Genomic DNA, 12543 nt, shown 5'->3' with positions numbered 1-12543 from the left:
CACTGAAAGGCACTTGAGTTGATCACCTCTCCAGCGGCATAACTGAACTAAATCCACAATACTCACAGCAAATAAAATCATTACCATCAAAAGTAATCAAACAAACACAAACAAAAATATACATACAATTGTGTGCGTGTGTGCTGTCAGTTATCCACACACGCAGATCCACAGTTAGCAACAGATCACAGAATGAGGCGCACTTACACAAAAAGAAGTGATCCAAAAAGTAAAAAAAAAAAAAAAACAGAAAAAGAAGGCGGCATTATGCACAAACAACGGAAACATCATATAACAAAAAAACAACACCTCCTCCACACCTTTCAAAATATCCCCCATGAAAGCAAAAAAAAAAGTCAACCAGATATAGTAGCAAGAGATAAGAAAGTAAAACCTCGTTCTTGTAGGTCTCAGGCATCTCTTCCTCCTCTTTACTACTCGTTGACTCCTCTTTTGTGCGTGTTTGTGTGTATATGTGCACTTCTATTTATATGCCTTGCAGTTTATTGCGATAGGCCACATCCAAAAGAAGGTTGCTGTGGCTGCCACGCACTATATACATGTGTGGGAGGGACATTGGATGAACGGCTAAACAAGGACATAATCTCTGTTTTAGCGTCTGCCTCCGTCGCCTGGTGATCCGCCTGTGAAGACACAGGGAGGGAATGCTGGTGTTGCTGCTGGTGATATTGGTTACTCACTATTCCTTTCCCCACTGCATGCGTCAAATATATATGTTGCTGTTGGTGCGGATGTTGCATCGTATAATTGTTATTATTATTACTATTTTCACTAGTAATAGCAGTCGTTGTTGTTGTTGAAAAGAGACTATTAATGTCGATGCCACCCTTCGTGTTTCTGCTGCCTATCGGAGAAGTAGGAGCCAGAACTGTTGTAGAAATACTGCCGCCCCATAACATCGGCATCAAAGCCGCTGTTCCTTCTGTCTTTGGTGGCGACGGTGTGGCTACCGCCCTTTCTACCTGTTGGGACGCCACAAAGCCCGACCACTCTTCCTCTGACTCGCCGGAAGCAAGAAACTGCTGTAAAAGTGTCTTATACTGAGGGTTGTAGTATAACTTCCGCTCGTACTTGTCACGTATAAACCGCTCTACCAAAGAAGCATCACTGGTGCAAGTTGGACGCACGTGCGAATTCATGTTGTGCTCATAAAGAATTCGTCCCCGCGCGTTACCGACACACTCACAGAACTGAAGTATCGGCTCCTCCCACGTGTCCATGGTTGTCGATCGCACCTTGGAGACATGCGTCCCCATAGCGCGATGGACGCCAGCACAGCGGAGGCACAGAAAGATCCCAAGGTTGGTACTGGCCCAGCGCGGCTGTTTCGCCAAGCACTCAAAACACTCGCGGTTTTCTGGAAGCTGGAAAAGCTTCTCCAATCGGAGCTTCTGATTGATTGCATTGTTACTTGTTACCGCAGCACAAGGCTGGCCCGGCATTGATAGTATGTGTGCTGAAGTTACCTCGCACTGCTGTATCAAAGAAACCAATATGTAAAACGTGCATGCAACAAGCACATAAAAAGGAGAAGATAAACAAAAAGGACAAAACACCAAAACACAACCAAGAAGCAAAAAAAAAAAGACACACAAACACACACATACACGCACGCACGTATGCCTCAACAAACTGTAAATAATAGCATGTAAAAAAAAAATGCCAAGAAAGAAGTAAAAGGACACACGAAGTTTTGATGTCGTAGCTGCGTAAAGTTTCTTTTGCTCGTTTTTTTCTGCCACTGGGAGGCTTCCACTGCCTGTATAAGGGCCTCGCATTTCATCATTCCTCCCCATCTGCTCCTCAGCCACCTTCTTCCTTCCACCAACCCTATCGCCAGTTGAGGCCAGCACGCAGAGTACACACATCATCGACCTCTTCCTCTTACTCCCCCATCGCACATCCTCCCTTTGCAGCTCATCACCCGCAAAGTGTATCATCCAATGCTTCGTTTCCATCTCCCACACCCTCCTTCCACTTTACGTCAATGGCAACCACTGCTCCCACCACGACCTCTACCGCGACCGCGTCCTCGTCCTCGTCCTCTACCGCGACCGCGACCACGTGCACCACCACCACCTCCACATCGGCTAAAGTTGCCCAAGCGCCCCCGGACCTCTGACACGTTCGAATTTAGGGCAGGATCGCAGAACACGCATGCCACAATGCGATCTTTGCGATTTGGAAGCGGTGATTTTCCTTCCGGAAACTGTAAATCCATCATCATGGCGCCACACTCGTCACATTCCTCCGAGCTTACATATACACGCTGAGCCGTGGGAGGAAGCAGAATCATCATGGTGCAGTGATTGCAGCAGACCTTCCACTTTCCTGAAGTACGCGGTACAAATGCCATGCAACCATCACACCGTTCATCGACACAGTCGGCCACATAGTTCGTAGCAAGCGAATGATAGCATGATGGATGACGACACTCATCACACGCCATATATTGTCGTCCTTCTTTTTTTTGTAGGTCTTCAAATGGCGGATTATTATAGCAGTTTGGACATATTGGGAACGACTTTCCCCCATCCACATGACAAATGACGAGCTCAAAGTTGTCTAATGGACATTTGAAGCTGGAGTATTGTTTTATGGTTCCTGCCTGAGGCAACGTGTAGGTAACCTCACAGTAGGGGCAATACAACCGTTGCGGTCGGGCCTCCAGGTGCTTCAGATATCGCATACAGTTTCCGCAGCGAGTAATGGGTTTCCCTGATGCGGCAAGAGATGAAAAGGAGGCTCCCATAAGGGCATCAAATCGTTCAATGTTTTGTTTAAAAAATCGAAACTTGCCAAAAAAAAGGTCCAGTGAATAGGAAAGCACCTCATCCAGCGAAGCAGCACCTTCGGCAATGCATGTTACATATTCCTCCACCTTGCTTCGAACTAACGGCAACACCAATTCCGGATCAATGCTTTTGATTCCATGTATTAACACTACCCCAAGTTTTGTTGGTTCCATGATACGACCTGGCTTTACTGCACAGTAACCACGCTCAACAATATTATTTACGTGCTGTGAGATGGATGCATCTGTGCCAATGCCGTTTTTCTCCATAAGTCCAATGAGGTCTGCCTCGGTCAGGTATCCTGGAGCTTGTGTTTGACACGCCTGTAATCGAACATCAGAGATGGGAAAATCACTCCCAATCTGAATATTTGCTGGAACCTTATCGTCCTTCACAGCAAAATGGGGAAGAATTGTCGTAAATCCCGGGTCATCCACTACCTTGCCAGTAAAGCTAAACAACTCCCCACCAATTTCAAGCAAAAGCTTTGTTCGGGTCATTTTACAATCAGGTGAAAGTGTGGCAATGAAATGGCGTGCAATGTACTCATACAACCGCCATGAATCACCGGACAAGTCCCCAGGAGTTGCCAAACGCATGGGCGTAATGGGAGGGTGATCGCCCGCATCTTTGCCTGCCTTGGGTCGTGTGTGTCCACGCGCAAGTAGCTCCTGAACATACGTACCCCATTGTGGACTTTGCTCCTGTGCGGTGAGGGCACTCATAAAGTTAAATGACGACGGGTACGCCGTGGATTCGGTGCGGGGATATGAAATGTAACCCCCAATGTACAAATTCTCCGCAACCTGCATGGCGTGATGCGGGCCCATCCCGAGGGCTTTGCTCGCAACTTTCATCAGCTCCACGGTGTTGAGGGCGGTAGGCCTCGCTCGTGTGTCAACACCCACTGAGACGTCCACCACCTTCGCCGATCTATAACCTGACACCTTTTGATGCAGCAAACGTGCTATTAGCTCATCAAAGACACGTCCTCGAACCCAGTCAAATGTGAGTAACGTTCCAAATCGATTTGAAACGGGCACCAATTTCCAATAGTTCTCTGGCTTAAAGTTCAATATCTCATCATGCCTCTGAACACAAAACGCTAGCGTTGGCGTCTGACAGGGACCGTAGCTGACCACACTAGCATCCAGATCCCCATATTTGCCTTGGAAGTACTTCGTCTGGTACCGCGTGAAGGCGACGCCCACCTTCAGGTCCAACTCCTGCCTGCAAGTGACGGCGTCGGAAGCGTTCTTATCGGGCTTGCCCAAGTGTGCAAAGGCATGAGTAATCTCTTCGCATGTGATGGCAGAGAACTTGGCGCGCCAAATATCCCGCATATCATGAATGTTTCGTCGAACCACCTGCATCACTTCAAAGCAGATGTTTTCCCCCTCGCGGTCGCAGTCGAGCCAAAGGACAAGCGTATCACAGCCCTCCGCCTCATGTGCAAGGTGCCGACTGACTTTGCCCGTCTCATCCTTCCAGACAACAGGGGCGCTAAAGAGAACCTCTTCATCTGTGCGATCCCAGCTCTGGTGCTGTGGAGTGAAGTCACAGGAGAAAATGTGGCCAGTTGTGCTGGTCACCTTGAAATGAGCAGGAGCATTGAAAAAATAGCCTGAATACTCATACACGGGCAACGCACGTGGCCGCTTTGCCGCCTGTCCTTTGGAGAGATGAAAAGCAATGCTCTCCGCAAGGGAAGGCTTCTCTGCCACCATCAGTACAGTGCGGCCCATTTGCCTTCCTTATTGGTGCCCCACTCGCTCTCACTCTTCCAACACACACACACGCACGCACGCACGCAAAAAAAAAAAGAGAGACAGAGAGTTAATAATGTACGTCTAGCGTACGTGCTTTTATCTTACAACGTATGCGTGTTAATAATACCCGCTATATCTGAGCTAATGGAGTGTATGAGAGAGGCGGCGAAAAAGAGGATATATTTTCATAATATACTCCACTAACAACACCGGCAGTACTAGCAGTATCCCACGCATAAATGGGAATCGAGAGATGGAGCAGGCTGTGCATACATGGAGTAACTTTATCCGGGGTAGAAATGCTCTGTCACAGGGTATACATTCTCCCCTCTGTCGTGCCGCGTGCAAATAAACGCAGGTGGGACTGCGCTTGTGTGAGTAAACCCCCCCTCCCCCCAAAAAAAAAAAATATATCCCACAAACAAGCAAACAACCCTCTTTCCCACACCCAAAAAAAAACGCGCACATAGAAAAAGAGAAACGTGTGTGTGTATAAATAGACACGAAAACGCAGCTTCTCCGTTGGGCCTAAGAAGACATCATTTCCTCCCGCGCCGACAACTCTGCGTCAACAGCCACCTGCAGGCCGTTCATAAATGCCGCGAATGAGATGAGATGCGACCCAGTACCACAGCCGCCCATCGCGTGTTGGCTGTACGCCAAGAATGGAAGCTTCTTCAACGTTCTACCACTGAACGCCTCACACTGCCTCGCGACGGCCTCCAGCTGCAGTAACTCTCTCTGGCCCAACTCCTCCATATGTGCCTCCGCTGACACCCACTTATCCTCATTGACAACATCCCGATTAGAGGAAGGTGCCAACACAACCAAACCACGTCGAATCATCTCTTGTGTACCCGTCTTCAAGAGCTCCAAGCGAGCCTGAAAGCCCGGCGCGCCAATAAAGATTTTTTTATCGGCGCGGTCAATGAATGCTACGTCAATGGCGCCTGTGATGTTGGTGGTGGCAAAAACCACCACGTTATGTCGCCGCTGTAGTCTGTCTAACTGTGTGAGAAGGGCGTTGACGACACGAATGGCATCTGATGGCTCGTTTCCTTTCATAGCAGATTGTCTCACTGCCGCCAAGCTTTCTACCTCGTCCACCAGCACACAAAGGAGGCTGTTTGGTTTCGCTGCCATATCATGAATATGATTAAAAAGCAGCATGACCTGCTTTCCACTTTCACTAAACCAACGACTAAAAAGACTGTGTGCATTGATTTCCACCAATTGAGCAAAAGGAAAAATGTCATTGAGACGAATAGACAACTTGTGTGCAAGGGCTTTGCAGAGAGACGTCTTACCTGTGCCAGGCGGACCGTAAAGCAGAAGTAGCCGATTCCATGTCACAAGATGCGGGTTTACACCAGCCCTAGAGAATGTAATCGCTGTACGCATGTACTGCAGCAGATCGCGTTTAAGACTGACAGACTCGTTCCGTGTCTCGCCATAGTAGAGGGACTCCCACAGTCCTTCCAAGGAGGTGTTTGGCAAAGATAACACGCTGCAGGGGGCTAGCGTCATGCTATCATCCCCGTCGAGCTCAACTGAGTTCAATAACTCCCCACAACTTTCACTGGTGCTCAATGTGTACATTGCCATGGCGTAGTCTGCCCCGTCCGCGGGGATGCCGAGCTGCGGACAGTACACATCACATACCCTAAGCAACTCCACCGTAGAAGCTATAAGATCTGAGGCGCCGTCAAGCGAGAGGACCTCTCCTGGGTGAAGAAAGGCGTGACGTTGACGTATAAAAATGGTGATAACTTTTGACAGCTCCGTCTTGTTCACACGTAACGCACGACATCGTACCTCCACTGGAACGACAAAAACTTCTTCCATGAGCCCGTTTGTATTGAGCAAGGCGGAAAAATTGCAGAAGGAATAAAACACAAATGGTGCAAACACCGCTTCTGTTTCTTCTTGTGAGGCAAATAATAATGGTAAAACTCCAACAAAAAACAACAACAAAGAAAAGCGGTGATGATGGCCCACGTTCTTCTTCTTTCGTTGAACTGTTTCGTCAATGTTTGTGGCGCTGGACTCAGATCTCTTAGCGGCTATTACTCGCCCACAAGAAGAGGAGCAAAGAAGCAACCCCTTTTTTCCTCGCCCCCAACCCCAAAGAAAATGGGTACTCTCGTTGCCTACAACAAAGAAAAAGAAGAAAAAGCAAGGGATAATAAAGCAGGCTGGACACAAGCAAACAAAGGTGGAAAGCGGAGGCCCGCGTGCCGATGCTTTGAGAAGGTTCAAAGGACGAACGACACCATCCGCCCTCCCTCTCATCTACCTCGACTCTCCCCGTCAGCATAGACACCTCTATGGGATCAAGAGAGTACGTGGGATAGAGAAGCGCCGCAGCAAGAAAAAAAAAGCCATCACAACAGTCAAATGGCACGGAAGACAAAACTGCCCTCCAAACCGCGCCACGCCATCAGACCGCTTTTTTTTTTTAAATGCACGTGTGGGTGCGTTTGTTTACCTTGTTATTTCCACGCGTGCCGTCACTCCGTCGCCTCTCTACAGAATAGGGATCGTACTCAATTCGTGATAACCAGCGGTGCGCACTGCCCATTCGTAGCTCCTAGTGAGCTCCTGCAGCCAGAGGGCTGACTGCTGCTGCTGTTCACTGCTACTCGCGGCGTTAAAGTGTGTGATCCACTGAACCCTAAGAGCTCGGCGCACCAGCCCCCAAAACACCGCATCACCCGTGAACAACTCAGGCAACGCCTCCACAAAGAGAGAAAAATCCTCCACTAGTCGCTCTCCACTCGATGGGATACGCTGATGTTCCACTGCGCACGCTCCACTGTCTTCCCTGGACATATATAGTAGAAACGCCGTCACTGGCTCTTTTAAATACTCCTCAACACCACCTCGATTATCAAAGGATTGTCGGGCTGTACGAAAAATCACGGTCCAATCCAATAAGGAGAGTTCCTCCCGCCGAAACTCCACCAGGAACGAGAGAAGCTGTCGGCATACAAGTGTATCGACGCACGCCACAGCGCCGGCGCACTGCACACTCTTCACAAAAACCGTCGTCGGCATCTCCTCCGCGCGCTCCAAAACACGACGCGCCAATGCGCTCCATGCGTGTCGAAGCTGTGTCGGCGTAGCACGCATTGTGGGAGCAGTGCTATGTGTAACATCGAGCAGACTACCATTCTGCTGAAGATCGGCCTGAATTTCATGGTTCTTTGCAAAGGAGTTAGCGGACAAAGTGACCGCCACAAGAGCCCTATCTATTTCCGCTGGTGCAAGAACGTTCCGCGCCTCACGAAGAAAAGAGGCGACATTTAGGAGCGCGGGTCGTGTGCTGGGTAACGCAGAGCAGCCAACAAGAAAGAGGTTGAGGTGGCGATGCATCAGCCGACGATCTGAACTAGCACGTTGCAGCAGCTGATCCAGGTTCAGATCTCCTGTCTCCATTTGGATGCCCAGCCTCCCAAAAGTTTGGATAGCTACAATTGCGTTCACAAGGAGCTTCAGTCGTGGGGTTGGTCGAAAAAGCTCACTCTGCACGTACGGTGCGAGGATGCGCATGAGGCGCATAGTCCCTTCCCCTAGCGAGGCAGATGATGCCTGGTCACCTGATTCCAATAAAGACACAGACCCCACTGCCGACCAGGCGTGGCGCTGAGCGGGGGTGAGGTGAACGCCCAATGTGTTGGCGCTTGCAGCTAACCACAAAAACAACATATCACACCCAGTGGAATGGTTTCCACCAAAGCTTGCCGCTGCAAGCTCAGCGCAGTGCAAAAATTGCTCGTATGCCTCATGCTGAGAAAGAGAACGTGTCGAGAAGGAAGGTGCAAGATGCATGTAGGCCACAAGGGCATGACATGCGAGAACATATTCCAACTGTTCCCGCCGCATAACTCCTTCCATCTTTTCAGTAACAGCCACATTCTCTGCCACAGACTGCTTCTGGTTCTTTTTTTTTAAAATTCTTGCCTCCGTCTGCACAAATATTTTTAGAAGCAACCACGTTATTTCGCGAAGCTGACCATTTTGAACATGAGACACAGCCACATTCCCACTGAGACTCGTGTGATTCACATCATTCCCCTCTACCTGAGGTTGTCGCGTTAGTGTGGCATCAGACCAACCTCCATCGTGAGGCACCGCAAAAGAGTAACACCGGAATAGCACGAGCGCGCTCACAAAGCGATGGTGACGGCACGCATAGATGTCATCTTCCAATTTTTGTACTAAATCACCATTTCTTGTGATATCGGCATCTTGGTTGTTGCAGCAGGCTTTGCATAGGTTTTCTAACATGCTGTATGGTGCAAGTTGTAACAGGATGGCTTCAAGAAGGGAGCTCCACGGTAAGCTGCTTGCGTTGAGCGCAACTTCAGCCGAAAGGATTTTCTCCAGGAGCATAACACGATCAGCAGTCAGCGTGGTAGTAGTAGTAATAATGTTCGTGCTGGCAATAACAGCAGCAGTGTTTCCTCCTTCCATATCCTTCCTGTTGCCGCCACCACTAACAGCACTACTGCTACTACCATCATTGTTGCCTTTATTATTGCCGTCACTATCCTTGTTGTCCTCTTCCACGCCCTTCAATGGTGTTGTCAACGCAAAAAATTCACTTGAGAGTGACTTTACCCCCATAGTGTTTAGTGTTGGGGCACGGCAAAGAATGCATCGAGCCAACACCGTCAGAATCACCTCAAGCTCAGGCGAAGTGAACACTGCCTTACAGGAGGAATTCACGGCATTTCCAGTGTCCGAGGTATCGCCAATCAAATTATGATGCTTCTGTTGTTCAGCGTTAACGAGCAGATGACCCCGGGTTTCCACCAACCTCAGCAGGCCCTGGTAACACTCCACTAGAGTGGGAGGTGTCGTTGACAAACCTGCGTCCGCCTCCTGCGCCGCCCGTTGCCAGCCGCGAAGCAGCCGATCATCCAGTGGGGCCTGTCTCTCCAAGAGCAAAGCTGCTCGCCGATTCAACCAATCATTCAACATTTCATGGGACTCGTCGTCTAAAATATTATGAAGTTCCTTTCGGAGACTGAACAGGAACGCCTCCCCAACTGTGTTGCAAGGCCGAAATTTAAACAACGCCTCAAGGAGGCTGTGTACCAGCGACGCGTGTTCTGCGCCCATTCTTTGCACGATAACTGATATAGCCTCCTTAAATGCGCACCGAATTGCAGCAGCCATGGAGGGAGACTGCTCTGCCATTGTTTTTTCCTCCACCGTGATTGTATTCGTGGTTGCACAGGATATAGCCTCTATACGGGCACCATTGTCAGATTCATTTCGACGGCTACAGTGAAGAATGAAAGCACCAGTGTATACAGTCTCGATAATCCGCGTGCATGTTATTTCCAATGACTGTGTATTGCCCACTGCACCCAATTCTTTCAACGAGAGAACAACAAGACGTGCGATAAACCGGTGGAAGACCACATCGGAGATTAGACTGGCTATTAAAGGCTCCATAAAGTACAGCGCGCCTTCCTCTCCCGTTCCTTCCTTTTTCTCGGAGTTTTGGAGGACGGCATCCACCAGCGGTCGAGCGACACCACAAAGCCACGCATTCCACAGCAACTCCCTCCGTTTTTCATTAATAGCATGCCAGATCTGTGGGACGACGCCGTGGTACCTGCAGAAGAAAAGTCGCGTTAGTGCATATGGCCTCTGGGTGCCTTGCGTAACTCGTTTCAAAGCCTGGACGCTGGTTTCCGACACGCGCAATAAGATCCACTCTCCTTTTGCCAGTTCACTGCCACATCGCTCTGTCACAAAGCGTTCAACGTCTGCAATAGCAATACCAATGGCACTTAAATAACGTCCATGCGGTGACGTATGTTGAAGGTTCACAGACTTGCTTTGCTGCAGCCATATCAACAAACACTCGTAAGCCGCACGCTGTTTCTCTTTTGAGCCATACAAAACACATGCAATCTCTTTAAGTGAAGGAAGCTTCCGTACGCTTGCTTCTTCCACCTCCGCATCTTCTGCTTGCAATTCCCTCGTGTTACCCGGGCCCTTATTCACGTCACCGGTTGTGTCAGGCGTCTCACTGCAAAAAAACAGTCTTCTGACAAAGCTTGAACCCATGTCCTGCACAGAGGGCCAGCAAAGACGACGGATACGCTGCGTGTACAAGTATATTTGATAATGATTCATGTTCACTTCTCTGGCCAAAACGGCACGCAAGTTGAAATACGTCATCCATGACACGGCCTCCACGCTTAGGTCACGGGAAAACCAAGGATATGTGAAGTAGAGCACAACAGACATCTGATCCCCACATGACAAACGAGGCCACTTCCACAGACACACACGTATTAAAACATTTAACATCAGATCAATGACATGCACATAACGTTCCGTTGCTTCCGAAGAGGAGACCATCCTTGCTTCCACGCGATCAATACGCGGAATACGATTCAGTAACGCCTTTGATGTGTGCTCAACTGATTGTCGTACCTCATGTACATCAGCCACAACGTGGGGTATTGACGCTGATCCTTGCTTCTTCATAGTAGCGGTAAAGAGTGCAGAAATCTCAAGACGCAGTTGCTGCACCATAAACCCATCTTTCCACTCTAGCATCTCCTCATCCTTTACCCATTTGAAGTGTGCGACGGTTTCCATAAGCTGTACAATGTCAGCAATAGGAACGTTTTGTAAAGCTGCAAAAAGACTCTCCAGACCAGGTGAAAGGCTCTTCCATGAGGGAGTGAAATCTGGGTCATAGATACGACTGTTCATAAGCCCGTGAGAATCTGCAGCCAATCCTTCAGCATCTGTGCCATCCACCACCTCCATTGTTTCCAACAGCAAGTCCCCGCTGTCTTTGTCCATGTTGCGTTCACATAACTCTGTCATGCGCAACAGGGCCTCTACGGGTGGTGGTGGAAAGCTGATGGGCGTCGTGTAAAGCGGTGTGTCCGCTGATAACAGAAACAAAGGAGAGGAGACGTCTCCGTCATTGGCAAAGGACGCGTTGCCAATCCCCACTATTATATCAAAGCCTTTCCGCCTCATCTTTTCTTCAATCCCCCCTTCTCGACACAGTGGCAATCCCAACTGCCACAAGGACTCCGCACATGCCACATAAAAACTCTTCAAAACCTGCTGATTCTGTTGAAGGCATTCGTAGTTGCTCCGCATCGTTGCATGTACTTTAAGCAGACGCTCAAACGCGGCTAATGACACATGCGAGTCCATGTCTTTTTGTTTCCCTCGTGAATGGGCGAGGCCAGCGATACCGTTATCGGTACAACGCCCCGAAGGTTTTTCTGTGCACGCGCTATGGCGATGTGAAAATCGGCCGGCGGTCGCAGTCGAAGCATTTTCAGTCAAACGTACTTCGGGTGTCACCGCCTCGTTGCGATGTCGCCCGGCAACACTGCCTCCGTCCACAGCGTCGACTATGTTAGGACGCTGCACACGCCCATATTGGCGACTGAGAGGCGCCGCGTTCCTCCACTCCCCATGGTGGTCATGGCGCTGATGGTGCTGGTGCCTCCCTTCTTGCCTTTCTCGCTTCGCCTGCCCTGGCGATGGTGTCTCCTGCTGCTGGCTTCTGTGAGCGAGTTGTGTGACGAGAACAGTGGTGGTAGCAGTAGGGGAGGAAGAGAGTGATGGGGAGCAGCCGCGTTCGCCCGCCGTGGGTACCCCCACTGTTATCATGTAGCGCCATCTCGAGGCCCCGATGACCCGACGCATGCTCCTTCGCCTTCCTATTCTGCCTACACCACACAACCCGCAGAAAAAGAGTAAAAAACATCAAAAACATGTTGAAAGCAGAACCCACCTCAGCAAACGTTCACAAACAACAACAACATGATATCAGCGCCATGGTGGAAGCCGGAAAAGCACGGCGGCAGAGACACACGTGCCCGTCCTCTCTCTTTCGCTCTGCTTGCGATTTATTTAATACAGCAAAACGTCTGTTTTTTCCCCTCCTCTCTCTCTCTCTT

The 12543-nt window shown here is 49.6% G+C and overlaps 4 protein-coding genes across 4 annotated transcripts, besides 3 other annotated features; all 4 read right to left on the bottom strand.

Moving 5' to 3' along the window:
- Positions 1-224: 224 nt before the first annotated feature.
- Positions 225-258: a microsatellite.
- Positions 259-503: 245 nt separating this feature from the next.
- Positions 504-1463, bottom strand: TraAM80_01396 (ADP-ribosylation factor GTPase activating protein; the record flags this gene model as incomplete). Its single annotated transcript, XM_029378442.1, has 1 exon — positions 504-1463. One exon carries the CDS (start codon positions 1461-1463, stop codon positions 504-506), a length of 960 nt encoding a protein of 319 aa, XP_029241711.1.
- Positions 1464-1608: 145 nt separating this feature from the next.
- Positions 1609-1638: a microsatellite.
- Positions 1639-2005: 367 nt separating this feature from the next.
- TraAM80_01395 (DNA topoisomerase 3-beta-1) lies at positions 2006-4561 on the bottom strand (the record flags this gene model as incomplete). Its single annotated transcript, XM_029378441.1, has 1 exon — positions 2006-4561. The coding sequence occupies one exon, from the start codon at positions 4559-4561 to the stop codon at positions 2006-2008; it is 2556 nt and encodes an 851-aa protein (XP_029241710.1).
- A 42-nt stretch (positions 4562-4603) lies between these two features.
- Positions 4604-4629: a microsatellite.
- Positions 4630-5113: 484 nt separating this feature from the next.
- TraAM80_01394 (putative ATPase protein) lies at positions 5114-6430 on the bottom strand (the record flags this gene model as incomplete). The annotated part of the gene is made up of 1 exon (XM_029378440.1): positions 5114-6430. The coding sequence occupies one exon, from the start codon at positions 6428-6430 to the stop codon at positions 5114-5116; it is 1317 nt and encodes a 438-aa protein (XP_029241709.1).
- Positions 6431-7111: 681 nt separating this feature from the next.
- Positions 7112-12289, bottom strand: TraAM80_01393 (uncharacterized protein; the record flags this gene model as incomplete). Its single annotated transcript, XM_029378439.1, has 1 exon — positions 7112-12289. The coding sequence occupies one exon, from the start codon at positions 12287-12289 to the stop codon at positions 7112-7114; it is 5178 nt and encodes a 1725-aa protein (XP_029241708.1).
- Positions 12290-12543: the final 254 nt, after the last annotated feature.

The sequence above is a fragment of the Trypanosoma rangeli genome, assembly GCF_003719475.1.
Source record: "Trypanosoma rangeli strain AM80 chromosome Unknown Tra_15.4_contig_00028, whole genome shotgun sequence".
Lineage (NCBI taxonomy): Eukaryota > Euglenozoa > Kinetoplastea > Trypanosomatida > Trypanosomatidae > Trypanosoma > Trypanosoma rangeli.
This window is presented reverse-complemented; position numbering and strand designations above follow the sequence as displayed.